The sequence below is a fragment of the Petromyzon marinus genome, chromosome 29 (genome assembly GCF_048934315.1).
Source record: "Petromyzon marinus isolate PM22_M1 ecotype Great Lakes invasive population chromosome 29, UKy_Petmar_22M1.pri1.0, whole genome shotgun sequence".
Classification (NCBI taxonomy): Eukaryota; Metazoa; Chordata; class Hyperoartia; order Petromyzontiformes; family Petromyzontidae; genus Petromyzon; species Petromyzon marinus.
Window position 1 is genome coordinate 1,295,978 of NC_133695.1, and position 27,688 is coordinate 1,323,665.

The following is a 27,688-nucleotide window of genomic DNA, read 5'->3' on the forward strand; positions in this document are numbered from 1 at the left end:
TGCATTTGGGATAATGGCGAGAGAGCGTGCGAATGAGACCGAAACAACGCGAAAGAGATTTGTAAAAATCAGATCGCGGATTCAACAGAATCGCAGCCCTCATTTGTGACAATTGATCAAATTGCCAAGGTGATGTATCATTACTCCCAAATGTTACGATCATCTCAATCCATGACTGCCATCACAGTCATTCCATCATCATCATCAATTTTTATTATTGCAGATAAGAGGATGGATTTAGAGGCTCAATGTTGGTTGCCTTTAATTATAGAGGCACGGCACGTAAAATAGGATCCATTTAGCACTCGTATGCAGCTCCTACTCATTATTATTATTATTATCTGAAAACCTACAGATAATAGGAAGATGCCCATGATCGGCAGCCCGGCTAGTCTAGTACCCATATTCCTTTGATTAAGTGGAAGGAGCCATATATATGGGGACTAGAAACGTTCTATTACTTGTGAAATACAAGCATAATTTAAAGACTGCAGTCAACCTGGCGGACATTAGGCGTTGCAAATAAGAGAGCTGCGGATACGAATTTATAGAATTTCCCCGCATGGAAAATATATAATAAATGTCACAGTTTAAACATGCGTGCATATTAATGTGAAACCATTACAAGGCAGCACAGCATTTCCAATTTTGCAAATGATGATAGAATATATATAGGTAAATTAAATATCAACTGTGAATACAACCAGTTGAAGCCACATATGGTATCACATCATGAAATCGACGATACAGGCGCTTAGATAATTTTACTTGCCAAACTAAATTGCTGTAATGTCATGATTACACTGTACCATATTCTCCGGATTGTGAGGTGCTCTGGAAGTTAAGACGCGCTCCAACCTTTGGGTCATTTTTAAACAAAAAAAAGTTGAAACTTAGAATACGCCAACCGGGAAAAGCGGGGAACATTGGTGTCATATATAAAATCAGGGAGCGTGGCGCAGACATTGGAGAAAAAGATTGCCTCATCATCTGGAGTATATGGTAATGGTATAAGTGACAGCATGGTTGAATGTAGCCAGGCCCAATCATGTTATTTAAACCTGGTCGCACATGTAATGGTGGAAGTAGCCATGATGGCAATTAAGGCCACTTGCCGGATCATAGGGATGCACCCCCAAGTTTTGCTTTAAAATACAAAAAAAATGGATGGTATAATCCGGAGAACACAGAAACTGAAATGAAACATCGAAACCGATGAGTCACGGTTAAATACCAAAAGTACGTTGAAGTGCAACGCAATTGAATGTAGCGGTGCCAATGAATGTGAGCACTGGTATTCAGAGAAGCAACCACGAGTCTGAATTCATATGGCAAACCGTGGCATAAATGACAAAGAGTAGCTCGCTTACCACAATTCTAACACATTTTAGACGTTTTGGTGAGGCCATACCGTTCATTTTGGCCAAACAAAATCTCAAGTGCCTTTAAGACAACAAAAAGTAGCCCCGATGTTTGCTGACGTTTTAGCGAATGAGTAAAACATTTCATTAAGTTGATTCTTCGGAAGAAAGGGGACATTGTTGCCAAACCGTTTTTGATGTTACTGTCTAAACATATAAAGCCTCTGTAATTTCGGCAGTACGTTTTAAGTTTAACGATTTACTTTATATTGGCTTTTGTTGACGAAAAAAATAATGGGATGCAGTGATGCATACATTTATCAATAAACAATGTCAATCGCTGAAATTCACTTCCGATTCACTAAAGGCAGTTGCGAGAATGTCAGTATGTTGTGTTCGTATACTGGAGGCTTGATGACACTGGTCCATAGCACTATTGCTACATGCAGTGCAATATTAAAGGGTCTCCAAAATGGCACAGCATGCTGATTTTTAGAAAAAAACATCTACAAATAGTCCATGAAGCTGTGCTTTATGTAATAGAGAAAGCAAAACTCTGCAATTACAATCTAAGGTAGAGCAACATAATGTAGTCACTGTTTCTTATACAGTGAGGGAAAAAAGTATTTGATCCCCTGCTGATTTTGTACGTTTGCCCACTGACAAAGAAATGATCAGTCTATAATTTTAATGGTAGGTTTATTTGAACAGTGAGAGACAGAATAACAACAATAAAATCCAGAAAAACGCATGTCAAAAATGTTATAAATTGATTTGCATTTTAATGAGGGAAATAAGTATTTGACCTCCTCTCAATCAGAAAGATTTCTGGCTCCCAGGTGTCTTTTATACAGGTAACGAGCTGAGATTAGGAACACACTCTTAAAGGGAGTGCTCCTAATCTCAGCTTGTTACCTGTATAAAAGACACCTGTCCACAGAAGCAATCAATCAATCAGATTCCAAACTCTCCACCATGGCCAAGACCAAAGTGCTCTCCAAGGATGTCAGGGACAAGATTGTAGACCTACACAAGGCTGGAATGGGCTACAAGACCATTGCCAAGCAGCTTGGTGAGAAGGTGACAACAGTTGGTGCGATTATTCGCAAATGGATGAAACACAAAAGAACTGTCAATCTCCCTCGGCCTGGGGCTCCATGCAAGATCTCACCTCGTGGAGTTGCAATGATCATGAGAACGGTGAGGAATCAGCCCATAACTACACGGGAGGATCTTGTCAATGATCTCAAGGCAGCTGGGAACATAGTCACCAAGAAAACAATTGGTAACACACTACGCCGTGAAGGACTGAAATCCTGCAGCACCCGCAAGGTCCCCCTGCTCAAGAAAGCACATATACATGCCCGTCTGAAGTTTGCCAATGAACATCTGAATGATTCAGAGGACAACTGGGTGAAAGTGTTGTGGTCAGATGAGACCAAAATGGAGCTCTTTGGCATCAACTCAACTCGCCGTGTTTGGAGGAGGAGGAATGCTGCCTATGACCCCAAGAACACCATCCCCACCGTCAAACATGGAGGTGGAAACACTATGCTTAGGGGGTATTTTTCTGCTAAGGGGCCAGGACAACTTCACTGCATCAAAGGGATGATGGACGGGGCCATGTACCATCAAATCTTGGGTGAGAACCTCCTTCCCTCAGCCAGGGCATTGAAAATGGGTCGTGGATGGGTATTCCAGCATAATGACCCAAAACACACGGCCAAGGCAACAAAGGAGTGGCTCAAGAAGAAGCACATTAAGGTCCTGGAGTGGCCTAGCCAGTCTCCAGACCTTAATCCCATAGAAAATCTGTGGAGGGAGCTGAAGGTTCGAGTTGCCAAACATCAGCCTCGAAACCTTAATGACTTGGAGAAGATCTGCAAAGAGGAGTGGGACAAAATCCCTCCTGAGATGTGTGCAAACCTGGTGGCCAACTACAAGAAACGTCTGACCTCTGTGAATGCCAACAAGGGTTTTGCCACCAAGTACTAAGTCATGTTTTGCAGAGGGTCAAATACTTATTTCCCTCATTAAAATGCAAATCAATTTATAACATTTTTACATGCTTTCATCTGGATTTTGTTGTTGTTATCGTCTCTCACTGTTCAAATAAACCTACCAATAAAATTATAGACTGATCATTTCTTTGTCAGTGGGCAAACGTACAAAATCAGCAGGGGATCAAATACTTTTTTCCCTCACTGTACGAGCCAAAATAACAAAGGTTCAATGTTTCTTCTCTCCACCGACAATCAAAACGCAAGCCAAGCAGAAAGCAGCTGTCCAACCGCTCTGTTTTTATCGCTAAGATGTTTACGGTGTTATATGCCAAGTAGCTCCCCCTCGGATGTGAGGCCCTCTCTGAATGCAATAATGTCTCCTGTTGTGTGCAAACATCAAGCTGGCTCTGTCGGGTTAAAACATAGAGCAGTGCTGGCCACGGGTCCCATCAAATGCTACTGCTCAACACAAACGTCTGATCGTGTTTTTACATTGGGCCCCCCTTATAGTGCGCATTGGTCACAATTATTTTTAAAGCACATAAAACATGAATGTGTCCATATAATTAATGTTTACACAATCTACAGGGCCGCTGCCATCCTGTCCTGTGATGGTTTTCATAGCGGACTTGCGATCCAGAGGCCACCGATTGAATTTCGTTCTCCCGGTGTGGCAGTTGATACAATGGTGCAACTTTATTAAATCCCTGCCACCTCTGTCCACCCAGGCATCGGTGCAACATGCTTAGTCGATCGGGAGGTCGCGTGTGAAGGGGTAAAATGGGAGTAACTCCCACCTCTTTCAAGACGTTTGGCCAGCGTAGAAGAGAAGTCCAAATACACTGGATAGGGAGCTCTCTAGAGCTCCCTCTCGTGGAGGTCCTTCTGCCAGTAGTGGTGTGAACAAGCAATTGCAGGGCTGCACCTTTCACACAGTACCCATAGTCATTTATATGCATTCATTAAATCCCCCCCTCCCCCACTTCGCGCAAGAAAAGCACAAAAGTGTTGTCAACATATCTACCCCTCTGTTTAAGGAACGAAACAGGCGATTTCTCCACAAATCTGTCTGTCACCTGATGGAGCTAGATGTAATTACTGGCAAATTATAAATGTTGTGGCTTTGCTCTCCAACACGCCGGTGTGCTGTATGTACTAGTAACAACTTGGCACGTTCCGTTTACGTGACAAACCTTTATAATTGGCTGCGTCGGGTGGTGGCGGGTTTACCGACACATTTACATATTTACGCGATCTAACCCAACAAAACCTGTATTATGTATGATATTGGTCGCGAAAGCCTGCTGCCACGTGTTAAACTGACAGTCTATGGAGTACACTTCTCTGATTCATCGAGCCACAGCACACGACTTGTATTTGATCACAAACGCCGGGTGCCAATAAATACATATTACGGAATGTAATTAAATATTATGCCACAATCTAATCAGTTGCAATACATATTTTTTTGTTGCAAATGTATTTGTAATATGTTTTACTCATCAAATCAAGACACTGGTGTGTTTATAAAATATTGCAAAGTATCACAACAACTTGCCAGTTCTACAGCAGCAGTCTTCTGGCTCCGACCAAAATTTGGGGGCATAACTAAGCTCCTCTTGTCTGCTGCACGATATCAATCCATACTTTAACAAGGCAGCGTGCACTGCAAGAAGCCGTAGAATATAAAGTCTGGAAATATGGATGGTGGCCTTTGGCATTATGTCTCTCTTGACTTGTCACCAAAAGCTTAACTGCAAACGAAGAGCACTGCTGAAGAATCGTCAATGAGACACTGCTTGGCTTCCTGGAGAGTTATCGTATCCAAAATTACTCTACAGTTGGGGGATCTCAGCAGTTAGAGGAAATATTACATAATTGTATGGCCAATATCAATCATTAACAAATAGCGAACATCGCCAGTGGTGATTAAATACAAAATAATGTGAGAACAATGAGGAGTGCACCAAAGCTACCATCTGCTCCATGAGTGGAAGAAACATTCAATGGGTTTAATTAACCGGACTTTCTGAATTTCCCTGAAGATGCCTCACATAGTTTCAGGCAAAAGGTCATGTATATAATTGCTACATTTGATTCCGAGAATTGTTTTTCATTTCACCAGTGAGCTAGAACAAAAATTATTAGAAATATATAATTATCCACTTGACAATTTCACTTGTTTGGCTGTCGGGTGGTAGAGGGTCTTACGGCACAAATAAGCCACACCATTACTTGTCCCGACTCAAAAAATATCTAAAGAATCACAACATTTTTATTCAGCACTGCATTTTCTGCTTCTGTTCATCACAATTGTGCCAAAGCTGGTGACCTCAGTGTGAATTACAGAACAAACACACTATTTTCAATTGAAAGTTCATACTTACCTTAGAGTGTGCTTTCCCATTTATTTGATATATACAGCAACTCTGGAATATGACCATCACATTAGAGGGAAGCACTCCAATTGACCTCACTTGAGAAAATAAGATTGTGAATTTGAGAATATAAAGTCCAAGTGAATTAGATTACATATATGCATCTTTGTAATGTGGCAGCAAACTACTGTGATTTAAATCAAAACGCCATTGATAAAAGTGCCCCGTGGCTGAACAAGACATTTCAGTTTGACGTACAGGGCACACATTTTATAAGGCGTGTTCGTAATGTGGAAAAAATGCCTTTTGAAATGTCATCGGGAGTAGTTCTGTGACATCTTCTGGAACTGTTCCGTGATAACGTGGTGATGCGCTGCTTGCTGTAGTAATTCTTTTTTTAAATACTAAGACAATGCCAATAGCACAATTGTATCTTGATTTAAAGCTGTCCTGTCTGCAGGAATTCATATTCTTTGGTTCTTTCGGTAAAGTCACGTAGATAGGTAAAAATAATAATAAAATAAACAAGACAACTACGACGTTTTGATCGCAACGCAAGCGGTCGTCATCAGTTGGAAAAAAAATGGGGCGGGTGGGGGGAGAAGCCGCCCAAGGCAAGGTGTTTTTAAAGGTTCAAAATGGGCGTAGCCCAAGCGCCCTAGTAAACCAGCGGCAATGGTTATGTTAATAGGGTAGACGTATGAGCCGTGGAGAAACAAACAACTTGTGGTACGCCAAATGCAGGGGGCGACACCGCAGGAACAGGAATTACTTGCCCCATCTTTAGTAAAATAAAACTAACATCGGGAGGTGACAAGATGGAAACATCACAGCTAATCATGACTTAAACTAGTTGATGACGTCCTTCCAATGATTGCTGGGTTTGTACCCATCCTCTCGGTTGAAATTGTGTCCGTGTCTGTATATATGGATGGCTTCATGAACGAATATTTGGTGATCGCCAGTGGGCTTACAAAGTACCTTCGTCTTAGAGAAATCAATTTCGTGTGAGCCAACCGCATTAAAACAGTGATCTGCCACGGCCGAGGTATTAGTCCTACCGTGTTTCAAATCTGCCTTGTGTTCACGAACACGGTCTGAGACATGTTGCTTAGTTTCCCCAATGTAACTACTGCCGCAGACACAGCTTAGTTTGTAGACGCCGGGGTATTGCATGTCAGGGATGTTATCCTAACAGATGGGATCAGATCACGAATTTTATGTACTGTGATAAATCGAACCTGGAACTTGTGTTTGCTCATTATTTTGTAAATCTTTTTGGTAACCCCTGCTATGTATGGCAAGGTGATGGTTTTGATTGGGTCCTCAAATGGCTCCTTCCCAACGGTTGGGGTAATAGTTTTACGGATTGTATAGTCTGAATATCCATTAATCTTGAGAGCTTGGTGCACGTGTTTGAGTTCACTGGCTAAGTGATGATAGTCAGAAATACATCGAGCTCTATGGTGTAAAGTTTTGATGAGGGAATTCTTCTGGGATGGATTGTGAGGGAGTCAAGTTTTAGGTGGGCATCCGTATGGGTGACTGTCCTGTAAACAGTGTGGCTCAATGAGCCATCTGGTCTCTTTTCGATTAGAACATCCAAGAATGGTATCTTGCCATCCTTGTCCACCTCCATGGAGAATTTGATGGCTGGGTGGATGGAATTGATGTGGTTGAGGAATTGGTTCAGAGCTGGAAGGCCATGTGGCCAGATTACGAACGTGTCATCTACGTACCACTTCCACAAGGATGGACATAGAGTGGATGCCTGGATGGAGTCTGTCTCAAATTTCTCCATGAAAACATTGGCTACAACAGGAGATAAGGGAGAACCCATTGGGGTGCCTTCAACTTGTTTGTAGAATGTTCCATTCCAGGTGAAGTATGTGTTTGAACCTATCTACGTGACTTTACCGAAAGAACCAAAGAATAATAGCACAATTGGAACATAAGTAGGAGTGAAAGAGCAAATATGTGTTACATTGAATCAACGTTACAGCCAAGTTTGAGCAATAATAAAACATGTCTCACTTATTCAGAGTTCACAAACCTATGATAAATTTACGACATTAAAGTCTACCGTACCACAACACCAAGAGTTATGAAAGCACGCCACATCGTTGGACTATTCATGACATTGCCAATGGGGCTCATTCATAACCACCAACTGTGAAATGACTTGCCAAAATGCTCCTTCAAGTTTTTGCAATAATTTCAATGGTCATTTTTTCCAGCCCTCAAGCACAAATTTAAAATTTTGCTCAAGACAACATGCTAGCCGTTTATTTATTTTATTATTTGCCTATAAATATAAATCCAGAAAGTCAGCATTTCTTTAAACGAGCTTATTCCCAGTGGGTGTGCTGCTCTCAAAAGCTATGTTCGTGAGCCTTGGGAATAAACTCCAAACCCAAAGAATCCTCAAGGCGCAGTATTCTTGCTCAAAAATATTTTGCGAATCAAGAGCCAACGAGTGTCGATGAAAGATTCTACTCAACTCCCCATCGTTGTGGTGTGTCCATACAGCTAAATGGTACAACTCAATTGCAAAAAAAAAAACATATTTAATGTAAAACAGATTTCCATTCAAAACACTTTATCAACCAATAAAATAAAATAGGCCATTTTAAAAAAATGTATTGAACCATCTATAATAATAATAATTTACATTTATTTGGGGCCTTCCGCTAACATCTCAATATTCCCTTGTTTAATCATATGCAAATAATGATCGGTATAGATGTGTGGAATAATTATCTGATCTTTCGTCACAACATGATGCATATTTTCTTCGCTTCAGAAACTGGCGGTCTGTCAAAGGGCTGGGCTATTAGGTGCGGCACATCCTCGGGGAGATATCTCCTTCGCTCTTACCTTTAATATTCCCTTATGTCAGATCAAAAATACAAGACACCAGTGTACAACAAACACAGCTTCAAACTACATTTTCAGCACAGCAATTCCCCCAATTTACGTCTCCCCCTTTCATGTCGTTTCGCAAATACATCGTCACTTTATTAACGCTGCTACTACTCTATGTGCTGCGCCTCAACCCACACTCAAGTCGCTCAAAGCATCGTCCGTCCATCTGTCCTCGTATCTGTCGCCTCTCAGTCTTTGCCTCCACCCACGGCCCTGTGCCCCGCTTCGATTGACGTTGTTTCGATATTCGTCGGCGCACCTTTCAGGAATTCATCCCCGACGTATACCGGGAAATTACTGTACTTACACATCACCTGGCCACAATCCATGCGCTCGTACCTGTAACCATAACGAGTGACCTACTACACGGGATATGTCCGATCATATGGTCACAGGATTGCACTACACAAACTCTCTCCTGAAGCCCTCTCGTGGATAGATGATCTTCACATTGGTATTTAACTCCTATACATATTGCCATAAGCAAGAAGAGCATAGAACCATACTGCGTAAGCTAGGCATGTCTTTACTTAGTTTATATAGTATTAATACTACACGTGACTACTGGTAAAACAAATGGTAAAGGTGCAGCAATGCAATTCCTTGCTCACACCACTGCTGGCAAAATGGGCCTCCGCTTGCGGAGATCTCCAGAGACCATTAATTAGAGGGTGTTTTGGCCTACTCGTCTACGATTGGTCAGATGTCTGGGAAGAAGTGGGAGTACCCACATTGTACCCAGCCACATGCAAACTGACGATCGTCCTTCTGGGTGCACGGAGGCCGGAGGATTTAAGCAGCTTGCCCATTGTTTCAGCTGTCGAACCAGCAGATCGGACGATGCAGCGACCTCTGGAATGCGATTCCAGTGTGCTCACCACTCTATCATGCCAGTGTTCCTACACGGTTAGGTACAGGTACACGAAATACATGGTATGAGAATGAGAAGAGCTTGGCAACGCACACATCATTCAAGGGTCAGTCCAGTTTGTACGGCCGGCGGTTCAATTCCTGCTGACATCCGGGTATTTCTGTGGGCATTACCAAGTCATGACAAATGGCAAAGTTGTCAAAGAAGAGAGCGACACTATAATTTGCAAGTGTAGGCCATTAAACGCAGAGGCCATGGCTTAAACCCCAGAGTTTACCCTTTCCCATTCCAACACGTCTGCAAATTGCAGGATCGGTGGTCTGTTCATCACCGAATCTTGGAACGCGCAAGCGGTTAGCGTTTTTAAAAGCGTCGTACATACCGCAGAGAACTGTTGCGACACGACCGCACTCTATGACAGCCGTCGCCAAACTGTGCCACAACGCCGTCCCGCATGGCCTTGTGGGCGTCTCGGCACCGATACAGTTATTTTATTGGAACGGAACCGGAAGAAAAACTGATGACGTACATGTACATCATCCGAATGGGAAATGGTTAATATAACCCGCAAAAGTGTATGATTTAAACCTTAATGACAGCAAGTAGGCACATAACGATGCACCAATTTGGTGATTTAAATAAATGTATATGCTCATGACACGTGCAAAGCGTACAAATTATTTTCAATTCGCACACGAATACGTTGTTGGAGTTGGTTAATTTTATATGCACTGCAATACGCTTCCAGGATGCACTAAGCCTGCAGCTGTCAGAGCGGTTAAAATTATTTGTATTTCTCTCAATTTCAATGGATTCTCTTATTAGTCTTGGCCAGTAATAGTTAGTTTTACATAAAACTTCAACGGTATCAAAATCAATTGAGTGTCCTTGTTGGCAAGCATGCTCTGCCACTGCCGACAGTTGTGTTTGAGATCATTTAATATTTTTTTGGTGTTCTTTTAGTCTTACGCTGTTACGTCCCGTGTGTCCAATATAGCATTTACCGCATAAGCAATTAATCCGATATAGACCTTCTGTTCATAACTTAGGTAATTCATCTTTAGTACAGGACACTAGTTTTTGAATTGTGTACCGTACCAAATCTTACTTTAATGTTTGCTTTTGCAAAACAAGGGCTAATTTGTCAGTTGCTTCTGAGATATATGGTACCTACTGGGTCTGTCCTGAGACCTCCTGCCAGCGAGCCTTCGACACTTCACGTGGTAGCCTCAAAGTGCACCTGGCCTGGCACAGGTGCCGTGGTGACGTCACCGTCACTTAGTGGCGAATGGCGGCTGTTGTTTAAGTATACATGCATCGCTGTACGTGCTAATGTGCTCATTCACACAAGTATGTCCAAGTGCGTTGTGCCTGTTAGTGTGTTGGTCAGAGTGTATGTGGATGCAGTACAGCTTTGTGGTGTACTGGTAACAGTACACAAAGTGGGTTTATGAACCCATATGTGCAGACCTTTGTATGTTATCCTCGTGAATACAGGGTGGATTTTTTTTCCTTTTGTACTGAGTATTTCTTTTTCTCAGGCCTACAAAACTGTGGAGATATTTTGATGGGCGATGAATATGAATAGGAAACAATATTTTAAAACCCCAAAATATAAATTATTACATTTGACCCCTAACAATTTAGCCTTTTAGTTTTCGAACTGACAATAGTGTTTTGATTTAAAGCTTTCGTGACCGCAGGGATTCATATTCTTGGTTCTTTCGGTAAAGTCACGTAGAAGGGAAACAACAGATCCAGGTCCGATTCAACACATTACATAAAATCGGTGATTTGGTTCCGTCTGTAAAAGATGTGATTCCGGACATACAGTACCCTGGCATCTACAAACTAAGTTACCTCTGTGGTAGTAGTTACATTGGAGAAACCAAACGACATGTCTCGGACCGCATTCATGAACACAAAGCAGATCTAAAACACGGTAGGATCAACACCTCGGCCATGACAGATCACTGTTATAATTCAGTAGGTTCACATGACATTGACTTCTCCAAGACAGAGATTCTTTGCAAGCCATCTGGCTACCATGAGAGATTCGTTCATGAGGCTCTCCACATATACAAACACAGACAATTTCAACCGAGAAGATGGATTCTGGCTTAGCAATCATTGGAAGGATTTGATAGACCATTTCGGGTCTTAATTGATTGTTCACGCTTACGGTGGCTTTCAGACCGCATCCATTATTTTCGTCGCCCCCCTCCTCTTTTCCGAACATAGATGGACTCGTCCATCTGAACAAACTGTCAAATCGCTCTCTGTGGTGCTAACGTTCAAAATAACCGCCACTTTTTTCATATTTTTTGTTGTGGTTTTCACACCTGATGATGATTGCTTGTGTTGCAGTCGAAACGTCATGAGAATTTTATTGTATTATATTTTTATTATTTTATTGTTTCCCTTCTACGTGACTTTACTGATAGAACCAAGAATATGATAATAATGTTTTAATCAGGTGGAGGATTTAAAAAGGCATTAAATACAAATATCACATCATATTTTCAATATCGAAATGTGTTAATACTTTTTGGAATTGGCTGATTAATATTAGAGTCAATCGTTTACCAGAATACACACAAACTTTTATGTTTATCGAAATATAGCTTAAAAGGATAAACCTCTTCAACAAATTATGTGGTGATACTACTGCTACATTGGTAGTGGTTTACAAGCACAAAAAGCAAACACATTCGTCAATAACACGGTGACCTTAACAAGGAAAAAATATACAATAGTTGACAAATTATAAAAAATAATGTCAATCACTCAGAGCAGGAAAATTCCCCAAAATGTCACCTATTAAATGTTTCTTTTAAGGTGAATATCATTGACAAAATGTTATTTAAGCCCCTTGAGATGTACTATCTAAAAGTTGTACAAAGTGCTAAGCCCTGTAAACCAAAAGCAGCAGAATGTAGGCAAATCTGGTTCCTCGTTATTATTCACGCGGGAATAAATCCTATTGGCATGCCAAGGAGGAGTTGGAATGTCCCCAGCTGTCTTGTTTGACTTAGCACTGTTCATCTCGCATCTTGAGATGGCTTGCCATTTGATTAAACCTGGTTCTGTTTTCTAGAGACATCGTAGCTTTTAGAGGGTAATCCATTTTCTAACGTGACACACACAAATTTGGCACGTCTTAATTTTGCAAAAAATATGTAAAATATCAGTTGGTTTGACTGTCATGCAATGGTCCTCAACTAATATGCAGAGCTAGTGAAGAGAAATGATGGTGTCCTATACTGTGTATGGACCAGACGTCACATAAATGGGATGTCAGAGGTAGTTTTGTGATATCCGTGTGCAGTTCTCTCTAACACGAAGGATTGCGCTGCTCTGCAAGATATTATAGAAAATGCTTTGTGTTGTGAGAAAGTTATGGATCTGCAGTGCAGCTTATTTACAATAATAATTTTAAAAAATAAACCCCCATCAAAGACAACTTATTATTAAAGTGTACAAAATCCGCAGTGGCATGCATGTACCACTGCAAGCACATTTCACGCAAACCTCCAAAAACCCACATGGTATGCGATCAAACCATACCATGCGTCAAGTGCAAGTTCACACCCACACACAGCCAACCCAAATCCTACACAGCAGCTCTCACACAAACGCCGAGCCGACAACACACCTCGACCACACGGTCAGGCACGAGCTCTCTCTCTCTCCTTTTTTTGTTCCAGGCTGTTTTCCAGTTCGCCTTTTAGCGCCGCTAAAACCGGTGAGTACAAGCGACATAGCCGGCGCTAGGCAAAGTGGGAGAAAAATAAAAACATCGTCAACACCGACATCAGCTGCACACGAGAGCAGTGGAGGTGGTGGTGCAACTTTTCATGCGCATCGTGAATCGGTGGCCACGTGGTGGGGAGTGGACAACCGAGGGAGGTGCTGCAGCCACGTCGCGTGATGTCAAACACGCGCTGGGCGAACACGGACCGTGCGGCCGACTTCACGTGTGTGTGTGTCATGAAATCATGTGGGTAGTGGAGCGGTTAGCGCGCTGCGCAATGAACCCAGCAACCCGGGTTCAATTCCTGCTCACGGCCAACAGCAGTGACGATTTTCGGAACCGGTCCTGGGCCTCCCCTAGGTAGACTCAGCCTCAAATTAGCATCTGGTGCAGTGAGTAAACATCGACACTTGGGAGACAAAGGCGGCCGGGCGTGGTGTTGGCCATCCACCCCCTCGTGTGCCGTGCCGGCCTTCATAGGTGCTCGCTAACAGCACTTGCCCCTACGGTCTGTTCAGGCTACACGGGGGGTCTTTGTCTATTGTAATGAGCGACTTCTGCGATACGTCATGTAGAGGGTACTTGGTTATTACTCACACTGGGCACAACACAGGCCAACACTTGCTCTTCCTCACACTGGGTACAACACTTAGATCTTAACACCTCTACCGGCTACACGCACAGCCGATCACTCGGCCACGCCGCTGGCTGGCGGCGTGGCGATGACGGCGATGGAAGCCACGCAGGAGCTCTTCCACATGGCCGGACGACGAGAGAGATGTCGGCGAGCGGCGACGCAGCCAGGACCCACGACCCCACACGCGAGCCCCAAGCCCCGGGTCCGCTCCCCCTGATACCCCCCCCCCCAGACGTGGCCAGGCCCCGCCTCCGACCACGCCCTCTCTAGGAACCTTCCAGCAGGTTCTCAGAGTATCTTAGCTAACCCCACCTGTTACCTTGTCCCAGATACACCTCCTTCTCTGATTGGTTGTTACTTAACCATGCCCGTACCCGTGATTCCCCATCCAGGCCAGCAGGTGTCACCCTGTCATTACATTGTGATTAACTCATTGTCTGGGGCGTGGGGTCAACAACAAGTAAATACTAATCCCCTACGTGGCCTCTCGGGTTGTAATTTATAAATAAATGCCGTACAATCTTTTGATCATGGCCGATGATGGTGACAGTTAGACAGCTATAATTACATCACATAATTTGCACGACTACAATCAAATGTTAAATTGTGCAAAACGAATTGACAATACGCAAACTGTACATATAAAATCACATTAGTGTGCTACTGTGCTAGAAAAACACCGGTTCACGTGGCATAAGCTTCTTGACTTGTATTGATTTCCACTCCAGTGACAACACGCTGGACACTTGGCATTCATTATTATTACTAGGAAACTCTGCAAAGTGTCTCTACATCTGAACATGAAAGGGCGCGTCTAATTTTGAGCAACAAGTAGCTCTAAACAGCACACATTATGGTACTATGAAATACATTATCACCGCACGAGGGTGCAGTACATGCATTGGCAGGTGGCCCCAGATTTGCACGGTTCAACACCTGCACGTGTTCGCTGTGCGTAGCGAGACAAGTGGGGAAACGCGCGGGCTCAATGCCCCGTGCAGCAGCGCTGAGGATGACGTCGTCGCCGTATGCTAATGAGATGCTCTGTGACGTCACAGAGCACCTCGTGCGCTGCAGGTTCGAGAGAACTGTAAAAGCGCGGCACTTTCACGGCAATAGGCGACAGGGGCAATAATTTATCTCGACAGCAGCATAGGAGGACGGCCTTCGGTCACGATTATCCCGCGCACACAACCCAGCCGGGCTGCTGAGTGTGCTGTTATGATTATGCAAGCTTTAGCAGTCTCTTAACTTACAACCCCCAGGGGTGTGGCAGCATTATTAGTCAGACCCTGGGTGTCAATTGCAACAGCAACGTTTGCTTAAGTTACTATCACGTTGTGATTAAAATACAGTATACTGTATTATAAATTACACAATTACCATTGCATTGACATCAGGTTTGCGCTGGGCTGCATTAAACATATTAAGATAATTCACTTAAGTTTCCGATGTAAATAAATGGCAATGATCACTAAAGGTGTGTAATAAAATCGGCCACTAGCCTTGATTCATGAGAAGAATCACAGGTTAAGAAGACTTCTTACTTAACCAACTTATGACCGTCCGACTTACGAACATCCGCACTTACGAACCAGCTTCCACGAGATATTTTTTTTTAAATCGACTTGCAAATACAAACTCACACTTGCGAACTGAACCGCGATACACTTTTATTTCAGCGGAGCGATCCTCTGCGAGATGTACTGAGTCACAGCATCCCGCTGGGAGCGAGCGAGTGTGCAAGCGTTCGATCCCCGCTCACGGTCCTGGGCCTCCCCTAGGTCGACTCAGACTCAAACGAGCACCTGGTGCGGTGCGTAAACATCGCCACTGGGGAGACAAAGGCGGCCGGGCGTGGTGCTGGCCACCCACCGCCTCGTGTGCCGTGCCGGCGTTTGTAGGTGCTGCCCGCTAACAGCACTTGCACCCCACAGCCTGTTCAGACAACACGGGGGATCTTTGTCACTAGGGTGTCTGTGTGCGTGCGCGCCCTGTGTGTGTACAATTGTGGTCACTCAATGCGCCCCCCTTCTGACAAGCAAGCCAGCATCAGAACTCAGGTAACTTATTTGTTTCTATTTATGTTTTAAATATTCTACAGTATGTATTACATCGTTACATGCGTGTACAATTTTTTTTCTTATTTATAAGTTCAACAACGCTCCTCTTTAATGTTCAACCGTATCACATTTTATGACACTGAACGTGAGTGCATTTAAACACGGTACAACCCATGACCCGTTCGACTTACGAACGGGTCTCAGGGAACGGGGCACGTTCGTAAGTCGAGGACTACTCCTATTTTTTTCTGGAGCTTCTAAACGCCCAACCACCCGGGGATATATTTTCCGCAAGGCTGTAATTATAATAAATATATTTAAATATGCTCAAAATGTGCCCCCCAATATATTGCGATAAAAAATTGCTATGCTATGTCAATAAAAACAACAATTTGCTAGACCTTGGCCACAATATCTTGACTTGTCTTCATATAAATCAATGCATACATTTCTGTTTATATGATTGTGGTTATGGTTGTACTTTATTAATCCCTAATCTCTGCCATTACATACAATGAAATAAGAAATGGTTAAAAAGTAAAAACAGAGCAATGTAATACGAAAAATTATTAGACATTATTGTAAAAAATAAATAAAAAGTCCTTTCCATGTGTTAGTGGATTTTTTTAGATTTTAGCCAGGAAATCAGTTTTCAAATGTAGATCTTTTTCTGCGTTGGGACCCCCAGACACCCTGGAAGATTTTGTGCCCCCCAATGTTGACTCCATGGCTACGCCCTTGATTTTCCGGTACTCGGTTTCGGGCAGCTCCGGTCACAAGCAATCCATGCCCTGCCCCGACTCTCGCCCCCTGCATTAGACCCACGGGAGTTGGCCGGTACCAGCTGGGGTGGCAAATGCTTCTCTGGTCTCCACGATTGGCAAGTAAAGCACCTTAAGCAGTGTCCACCATGTGCCCACCATGGGCAGATGGCATAGCGTACTTACCTGGTTCACTGATACACTTGTTAGTGACTTTCATATTGCGTACTTGTTAGTGACTTTCATATTGCGTACATGTTTCACGTCACATTCGTTTGTTTTCCCCGCAAAATTATATTCTCCATCAAACATACGGTACCTTCCTTAATCCGGTACACTTTGTCACCATATTTTCTTATACAATGCTACCAATAGGACCTTGCTATCACAGGTATTTGTGACCTTACGATGATATTCTACGGGAAAATCATAATAAGCATTTGCCACCCACCGTGGTACCGACAATGTAATTCACTCGCTCATCGCACGCTGAAAACATTCGCTCCGGCTCACACTCCATCACTCATCGACCACACGCTCACCGCTCAATTTCACTCTCACCACACTCACCCCATAACTCTCACCACACTCACCAATCACTCTCACCACACTCACCCATCATCACACTCACCCATCATCACTCTCACCACACTCACCCATCATCACTCTCACCACACACACCCATCACCCTCACCACACTCACCCATCACCCTCACCACACTCACCAATCACTCTCACCACACTCACCAATCACTCTCACCACACTCACCCATCATCACACTCACCCATCATCACTCTCACCACACTCACCCATCATCGCTCTCACCACACTCACCCATCATCACCCTCACCACACTCACCCACCACACTCACCACACTCACCCATCATCACTCTCACCACACTCACCACACTCACCCATCACTCTCACCACACTCACCACACTCACCACACTCACCACACTCACCACACTCACCACACTCACCCATCATCACTCTCACCACACTCACCTATCATCACTCTCACCACACTCACCCATCATCACTCTCACCACACCCACCACACTCACCACACTCACCGCACTCACCCATCATCACTCTCACCACGCTCACCCATCATCACTCTCACCACACTCACCACACTCACCACACTCACCGCACTCACCGCACTCACCCATCATCACTCTCACCACACTCACCCATCATCACTCTCACCACACTCACCCATCATCACTCTCACCACACTCACCCATCATCACTCTCACCACACTCACCCATCATCACTCTCACCACACTCACCACACTCACCACACTCACCCATCATCACTCTCACCACACTCACCCATCATCACTCTCACCACACTCACCCATCACCACTCTCACCACACTCACCCATCATCACTCTCACCACACTCACCCATCATCACTCTCACCACACCCACCACACTCACCCATCATCACTCTCACCACACTTACCCATCATCACACTCACCACACTCACCCATCACTCTCACGACACTCACCCATCATCACACTCACCCATCATCACTCTCACCACACTCACCCATCACTCTCACCACACTCACCCATCATCACTCTCACCACACTCACCCATCACCACACTCACCACACTCACCCATCATCACTCTCACCACACTCACCCATCATCACTCTCACCACACTCACCCATCATCACACTCACCACACTCATCCATCATCACTCTCACCACTCTCACCCATCATCACTCTCACCACACTCACCCATCATCACACTCACCACACTCACCCATCACTCTCACCACACTCACCCATCATCACACTCACCACACTCACCCATCATCACTCTCACCACACTCACCCATCACTCTCACCACACTCACCCATCATCACTCTCACCACACTCACCCATCACCACACTCACCACACTCACCCATCATCACTCTCACCACACCCACCACACTCACCACACTCACCGCACTCACCCATCATCACTCACCACAATCACCCATCATCACTCTCACCACTCTCACCCATCATCACTCTCACCACACTCACCACACTCACCCATCATCACTCTCACCACACTCACCACACTCATCCATCATCACTCTCACCACACTGACCCATCACCACTCTCACCACTCTCACCACACTCACCCATCATCACTCTCACCACTCTCACCACACTCACCCATCATCACTCTCACCACACTCACCTATCACCACTCTCACCACACTCACCCATCACTCTCACCACGCTCACCCATCACTCTCACCACACTCACCCATCACTCTCACCACACTCACCCATCACTCTCACCACGCTCACCCATCACTCTCACCACACTCACCCATCACCACTCTCACCACTCTCACCACACTCACCCATCATCACTCTCACCACACTCACCTATCACCACTCTCACCACACTCACCCATCACTCTCACCACGCTCACCCATCACTCTCACCACACTCACCCATCATCACTCTCACCACACTCACCCATCACTCTCACCACACTTACCCATCATCACACTCACCACACTCACCACACTCACCCATCATCACTCTCACTACACTCACCCATCATCACTCTCACCACACTCACCCATCATCACACTCACCCACCATCACTCTCACCACACTCACCCACCATCACTCTCACCACTCACCCATCATCACTCTCACCACACTCACCCATCACTCTCACCACACTCACCCATCATCACTCTCACCACACTCACCCATCATCACTCTCACCACACTCACCCATCATCACTCTCACCACACTCACCCATCACTCTCACCACACTCACCCATCATCACTCTCACCACACTCACCCATCATCACTCTCACCACTCACCACACTCACCCATCATCACTCTCACCACACTCACCCATCATCACTCTCACCACACTCACCCATCATCACTCTCACCACACTCACCCATCATCACTCTCACCACTCACCACACTCACCCATCATCACTCTCACCACTCACCCATCATCAGTCTCACCACGCAGGGCACGTAGGGCAAGCAGCTCACCTTGCCCGGCACCCCGCGGTGGTCCGTGCTGCCCTGCCAGAACCTGCGGCTGTAGTCTTTGATGTGGCCCACCAGCTTGGTCTCAAAGGGGAAGTCCACCTTCCACACCAGCGAGCCGTAGCCGAAGATCCACATGTCTCTGTGTCGTGCCTGTGGGTGAGGTGGTGAGTGTGTGTGGGGAATGTGTGCTGTATGTGAGAGGGTGAATAGGTCGTGTGAGTGTGGTGAGTGTGGTGTGAGCGGTGAGTGTGGTGAGTGTGGTGTGAGCGGTGAGTGTGGTGCGAGTGGTGAGTGGTGAGTGTGGTGTGAGCGGTGAGTGTGGTGTGAGCGGTGAGTGGTGAGTGTGGTGTGAGCGGTGAGTGGTGAGTGTGAGCGGTGAGTGAGTGTGGTGTGAGCGGTGAGTGTGGTGAGTGTGGTGTGAGCGGTGAGTGGTGAGCGGTGAGTGGTGAGCGGTGAGTGAGTGTGGTGTGAGCGGTGAGTGTGGTGAGTGTGGTGTGAGCGGTGAGTGTGGTGAGTGTGGTGTGAGCGGTGAGTGGTGAGCGGTGAGCGGTGAGTGGTGAGCGGTGAGTGAGTGTGGTGTGAGCGGTGAGTGTGGGGAGTGTGGTGTGAGCGGTGAGTGGTGAGCGGTGAGCGGCCCGAGTGTCCAGCCAGCGAGTTGTTGTTGTTGGTGAGGCGAGCGATAAGAGACGTACAGCCGCCGGTGAGCGCACCGCGTCAGCGGTAGGCGAGTTGGGTGTGAGAGCGTGGCGCGTGGTGAGAGCGTGGCGAGTGGTGAGAGCGTGGCGAGTGGTGAGAGCGTGGCGAGTGGTGAGAGCGTGGCGAGTGGTGAGAGCGTGGCGAGTGGTGAGAGCGTGGCGAGTGGTGAGGAGGAGTGTGGTGAGGAGGAGTGTGGTGAGGAGGAGTGTGGTGAGCGGAGAGACGCCGGGTGAGAGCCGGCCCCGTAGGCCGTCTCAAATCAATAGAGCGGATCCGCCCCGGGAAGCCCCCGGCGCCTCACGCGATTGGTCCACCCGGCCAACGAAGAGACTGGCGTGGGTGGACGATACCATCCGCTCGCTACACCAAGGGGTGAAACATCCGCTATTTAGTTTTATTTATTTTCGTATTATCCAAGTTGATTTATATAATTAGCTAATATATTATAATTGTATAAGTAAATTACATTATATACAACGGTTTAAAGTGAATTAGATTTCCGTATAATTATTGTTCTTTGAAATTACACCCCAACCCCCCCCCCCGTAAATGGCCATTGGTTTGGCTGCTCCTACCGCGGGTGAGAGGGAGCGGTCTACGTATTTAAATTGGGTCTTCACACCCCTTCAGTTCGAGTTGAACCGGAAAGGGCCAATACGATGGTGTGAGACTCTGACCCTCCTGGCATTCACCTCGCATGGAGAATTCCCCAGGGTCCCCTAACCCCCAGCCCCGCTCATGACGGGTGGGAAATTAGGGTGGGGGAACGTTTTCCGGAGCTTATCCCCGGGCAACTCCAGCTCGAATTAAGCCCTGGCCAGACCCAAGCTTTTGTATTTTTCAAATTGGGTTGTATGCATAATAAAGGTTTTTGGGTTAGATCGCGTAAGTATAAATGAGTCGTAACCCTCCACCACCCGACAGACAATTAGTAAGGGATTTGTTACGTAAACAAGATACAAATTATATTATATCTTAGTTTTTTCGGTAAAGTCACGTTGAAGGGAAACAACAAAATAATAAAATATATATATAACAATAAAAAATTCTCACGACGTTTCGACCATAACTCAAACGGTCATCTTCAGGTGTGTTGGTTTGCATAAATTTATTTTTAAACGGCGCATTTATTTATTTATTTATTTAAAAAAAACCATTAGCGCCACGCGCAACGATCTGGCAGTTTATTTAGGACTAGTCCATCTATATTCTGAAAAGAGGAGGGGGGAGACGAAATTTGTTTTATAATGTATGCTGTCTGAAAGCCACTGTAAGCGTGAACAATCAATTAAGACCTGAAATGGTTTATCAAATCTTTCCAATGATTGCTAAGATAGAATCCATCTTCTCGGTTGAAATTGTCTCTGTGCTTGTATATGTGGATAGCCTCATGAACGAATCTCTCATGGAAGCCAGATGGCTTACAAAGAACCTCTGTCTTGGAAAAGTCAATGGCATGTGAGCCTACTGAATTAGAACAATGATCTGCCACGGCCTAGGTGTTGGTCCTACCGTGTTTAAGGTCTGTTTTTTTAAAATAAATAAATAAATGCGCCGTTTAAAAATAAATTTATGCAAACCAACACACCTGAAGATGACCGTTTGAGTTATGGTCCTCAACACTTTTAGATAGCACACCGGACGTGCTAAGCCAACTCGCCTCGCTTGGAACATCTTTCCAACTGGGGCAGATAAAGTACCCACTCTTGCTTTGGTAACAGTTGGTGGCAATCTCTAACCCTTTTGTACATATAAAAAAATAACTTAGCGATGAACAAATAGAAAACTGCTTTCGTTTGTCCTCTTTTCAATCCCATCACCGCTAACCAAAATCTTTGAGAACATTCTCAAGGCCCAAATTAACAATTACACCTCCACAAATGGGCTACTTTACCACAAACATTTTGCACAACTTTAGCGCAACTCGACTCCCTTAATTTGGTATTTAATAGACTTGACAATAGGCGATACTGTGTCATACTATTGCTTGACTTGTCCAAAGCCTTCAGTGGACCACGCCACTCTCTGAAATAGGCTTGAAAGTATCAATTTCTCCAGGTGTACAATCAACAGGTTCAATAGCTACCTTTCTGAGTGAAATCTGGTTGTTTCAGTCGAAATCCTGGCATCCGGAAAATACAAAATCGGTAAGGGAGTTCCACAAGGCTCAATACTTTGACCAATCTTCTTCCCCCTCGATGTCAATCATTGGGAATCCAACTTAAATACTCTCATATCAACACATTTTATTGATGATACTACAATAATGCTCGCTGGAAATTCACAAGAAGATGTATACCTTAAATTACAGTGATTTTGACCTCATTCAACATTCGCTGATTTGCCTCGATCGGTTCAGAATGCAAACAAAAGCAAAGTAATGATTTTTTTTCCCATGAGAGAAATCCTGCCATGTTTCCAACCCATGTACTATCTCTAGATAATAAACACATAACGAACGAGTGGAGGATTACAAATACTTAGACTTCATCATCGACTCTAAATTAAAGTTTTACTTCCACTTAGATTACATTGCAAAGAAGATTAAGATTCAAATTGGTTTCCTATACAGGCATCAAAACTGTATACCATCTATGCTATGTTTGGATATGGTAAAAGCTAACAATTCCGTCTTTTTATTGCTATTATGTCGTTTATCAGTTTGCTTCTGAGGTTGCATTAAAAAAGCTAAACTCCAACGTTCGGCTCTTCACTGTGCACGAGATGCTCTCTACAATATCCACCATTGTGACCTCTGTTTTGGTTTAAACTTTAACTCCCTCTGGACATAGATACATCCAAAGGGCTCTGTTTATTATAAAGGTTCTCTTGAAATGCATCCGCTAACTACTCTATGGATCTGTTTATCCCAAATAGAAAATAAACGAAGCCTTAAGCACTTCCCATACTAGCTCTTAAAAATCCCCAGGTTCGATTCGTTCTGCCGAAAGTAAGGCCTTCTGGGTGGCTGCTCCCTCAATGTGGATTCGCCATCGCATTCGGTTTGGGAATTCAGCAATGGCCGGCCATGAGAAATCTCCGTTCATGTCTGCAACTCAAGTACGGCCGAGAAGCATGAGGCCAAGTCTGTACGGGTCGTACTTAAAGTTCACTGTTCCTTATTGTGTGTGTGTTTTTTTTTAAACACATCCGATTAGCACGGTTGGCTATGTACAGTGCGAAAGAAGTTCAACATTTTTAATACCTTCTAGATTTGAAGCTTTCGTGACTGCACTGATTCATACCCACAAAGGACATTTTTTTCCTTTCTTAATTTTAGTTCAAATAAGAAAGTAGTCATCCTTTATATACATTGTTTACGTTTTCTCCCGTTCCCTGTTCATGTAACATACAAGCACGTTCCGATGCTTGCTGTTTATATCGTGATCTGTGTAACCATGACTGTAACGAAGATCTGTACTGTGTATTATGTAAAATCTGTACTATGTAAGATCTCTACTATGTAAAATCATCCGTACCGTCGCAGGACGCCCATGAAATATAACCTGATAGCTCATTGGGCCTTTCCTTCTGGAATAAATAAAATATATCTATCAATGAGTCTCAACACTTTAAGAAAGGCTCTGTCTTGTGGTGTTTGGCCAATACAAATTATTGTTTTAATCTTGCTTTCTTTTCCAAGTTTTATTCCACTTGCACTGGTTCATGCTATGAGATTGTGTCATTCCGAACTCTCAGAGAGCAGTGCATCTCCCCATGTGTTAGAGAATGTCCCACAGAAAGAGATATGACTAAACTACTTCTGAGATGCCATCAAATAACCTTTATTATCGACATGCAAAAAGGTGCATGTTCATACACTCTCTGTTACAGAAACATGTTACACACATGGTATTCTAACAGCTTATTGTTCATTCTCCACGGTTGAATTTGACAGGGCATGAAATGTTTTAGTTTTTTTTGTATTTAGTCATTGTCGACTTTACTGAGAGTATAGACTCACTCAACTTGAGAAACCAGTTTAATGATCTCAGCAGAATTGTCACATTGCTCAGAAACATTAAACAGAACTCAGGCATCTACTGTATGGTGGCCGATTCATTGTTGGATGAATGCCTTCCAAAGCCAACACCATCTCTCATCATCCAATGTGTGGAACGTCTTTTTTTGAGTGTTCAGAAAAAATCCGGAACAATCAAAGAATGCAAATGTTGGTTGAGCAGACTACTAAGAGTAATCACTGAAACCTTAAGTAATATCATTATCGGTGACGTATAAGCACACAGAACCTCACCAACGATAATAACCACTTAAAATTATGCAATGGCATCTACAAATGCCTTACACGAAAACGACATATAGTAGAACGTCATGATTGTGTTGGTACTGGCTTAATGAGAAAATCAGAGAGCAGACTAACACGATTAAAGAACGGCACTTCTTCAAAGCAGAGAGAAGGGAAATTGCGCAGATCAATAACCGACCTCTCTACGTATATACAGTTTATATGTTTAAAAAACTGAATACATTCGTAAATAACACTGCATTAAAAGTAAAAAAATTATCATTTGTAACGATTTGGGATATGTTCCTTCTTCATAGCACTGCCCGAAACATCACCTGTTATGCGGCATTGTTATTGACGGATATGTTGAGGTTGTTTTTGTTATTTGTGATTTTGCACCACTGCCAACACAGTGTGACTGCATGTATTATTTACTCCTGCACAGATCTCTGTTACAAGCCAGTGTTTATGGGAACAGTGGCAAGTGTATGTTTGTCTTTCTGCTGCACCGCCTCTCTGAAGTAACTCACTGCCCTGCAGGTGATGTCAGCGTGATGTTTTTTAACCTTGGGCACCAGTAAGCCGTGCTATGGAAATTATGTGCCAAAACACAGCAGATGTAATACCAGGCTCTTTAGATTTAAAGCTTTCGTGACTGCAGTAATTCATATTCTTAGTTCTTTCGGTAAAGTCACGTTGAAGGGAAACAACAAAATAATAAAATATATATAAAACAATACAAATTCTCACGACGTTTCGACCATAACACAAACGGTCGTCTTCAGGTGTGTTATGGTCGAAACGTCGTGATATTTTTTATTGTTTTATATATATTTTATTATTTTGTTGTTTCCCTTCAACGTGACTTTACCGAAAGAACTAAGAATACCAGGCTCTAGGAATAGGTTTTACCCTTTTAACTGGCACAAAAACTGACACCTTTATTCAAGGCATCATGTTTGCAATGACCACAACACAAGCAGTCAAAATGCAAACAAAAAAGACAACTGATAATGATATGTACTATCCTTGAATTTGATTGGTCCACACCCGAAACAGCTTTTCTTAGAGCCTAGTCTCCATTGGTGTTGGGCCAGAAGACGCCAAAAGGCGTACAACTCAAAAACAGCGCACTATCAGAGTATTGAGGGCTCGGGGTGAGCATTAACATTATGAGACCTCCTTTGCCAGAAACAAGATATAGGAATAGGGTTTACCCTTTTAACTGGCACAAAAACTGACACCTTTATTCAAGGCATCATGTTTGCAATGACCACAACACAAGCAGTCAAAATGCAAACAAAAAAGACAACTCTGATAATAATATGCACTGTCCTTGAATTTGATTGGTCCACACCCGAGACAGCTTTTCTTAGAGCTTGTCTCCATTGGTGTTGGACCAGAAGACGCCAAAAGGCGTACAACTCAAAAACAGCGCACTATCAGAGTATTGAGGGCTCGGGGTGAGCATTAACATTATGAGACCTCCTTTGCCGGAAACAAGATATAGGAATAGGTTTTACCCTTTAACTGGTACAAAAACTGACACCTTTATTCAAGGCATCATGTTTGCAATGGCCACAACACAAGCAGTCAAAATGCAAACAAAAAAGACAACTCTGATAATAATATGCACTGTCCTTGAATTTGATTGGTCCACACCCGAGACAGCTTTTCTTAGAGCCTAGTCTCCATTATTATCAGAGTTGTCTTTTTTGTTTGCATTTTGACTGCTTGTGTTGTGGTCATTGCAAATATGATGCCTTGAATAAAGGTGTCAGTTTTTGTGCCAGTTAAAAGGGTAAAACCTATTCCTATATCTTGTTTCTGGCAAAGGAGGTCTCATAATACCAGGCTCTTTATTTAATATTGGGGCCAGTCAGTAATGTGAGTTTGTTTTAATTGCCACTTCAATGTGCTCAGAAAACATTGCCAATTAAACAACAGGCAAGTGTATGCTGTGGGCCGACCTGTCCGCCCAGCGGTGTCCATCGTTAGTCAATCGGCACGCAGCGTGTGGTGGGGCAGGGTGTGGGTTACGCCTGCGTCTTCAGAGACATCTAGCCAGTGGCCAAGGGTAGGCCAAGTGACCATCTAGAACTCCCTGTAGGTTGGGCCCTTAGGCCCGCAGTGGCATGAGCAAGCAATAGCAGGGCTACACCTTTAACACAAATTTCAACACGCGAATCAGGAATGTGGACAATCTGAAAAGCAAAATAAAACTACATATGATATGCACAATGACAATACAGTAGATTTGAGTGTCGGGAATTATACCGAGAGACAAAAAGAAGAACACTTTGATGAGAAACAAACAAAAAATGTAGAAAGTATATTGACTGCTAAGAAGAGTAAGTATGCTTGGTTAGGACACATCACTGGCTGGAATAATTACTGATAGTCCAGACTGGCCACGAGCTGACAGCCAAAGGAGAGAACACATCTGAGAGGACGACCACCGTGGAGATGGCGTGGTGGTTTGTGGCATCAGCCCCCCTGGGAATCTGTTGATTTCGAGGCCTGTTGAGCTAAGAAACTCCTTTTCAATGGTGGCCCGGCCAAAACAGCAAGCTTGTTACAGTACAGGGTGGTCAACATTTATGGTGACCCCCATTTGATCATCTAAAACTGAATATATATATTTTTAAAGGATTATTTGAAACAGAAATGAATTTACGAAGGAAATTTTTTAGAGGTCAATTAATTAATTAGGGGTCAGAAGACAACTGGGCCACCCTGTACATGGGAAGGGAGGTTTTACAGGGGTCGGATAGAACAAAGTAGAGAAATATAAACATAACTTGTAAATTATGTACGCCTTTTGGCGTCATCTGGTCTAACACCAGTGGAGACTAGGCTCTAAGAAAAGCCGTCTCGGGTGTGGACCAATCAATTTCAAGGACAGTACATATCATTATCAGAGTTGTCTCTTTTTGTTTGCATTT

The 27,688-nt window shown here is 44.0% G+C and overlaps 1 protein-coding gene across 1 annotated transcript in view; it reads right to left on the reverse strand.

Annotated features, from left to right (window-relative positions):
• The window catches only part of CHAC2 (ChaC glutathione specific gamma-glutamylcyclotransferase 2), a 33,904-nt gene extending 13,150 nt beyond the window's left edge, over nt 1-20,754 (reverse strand). The window contains exon 1 of the mRNA XM_032963035.2: nt 19,802-20,754. Coding sequence (XP_032818926.1) covers nt 19,802-19,936 — 135 coding nt within the window. The 5' untranslated portion in view covers nt 19,937-20,754. The remainder of the gene's footprint in view (nt 1-19,801) is intronic.
• Between the last annotated feature and the right edge of the window lie 6,934 nt (nt 20,755-27,688).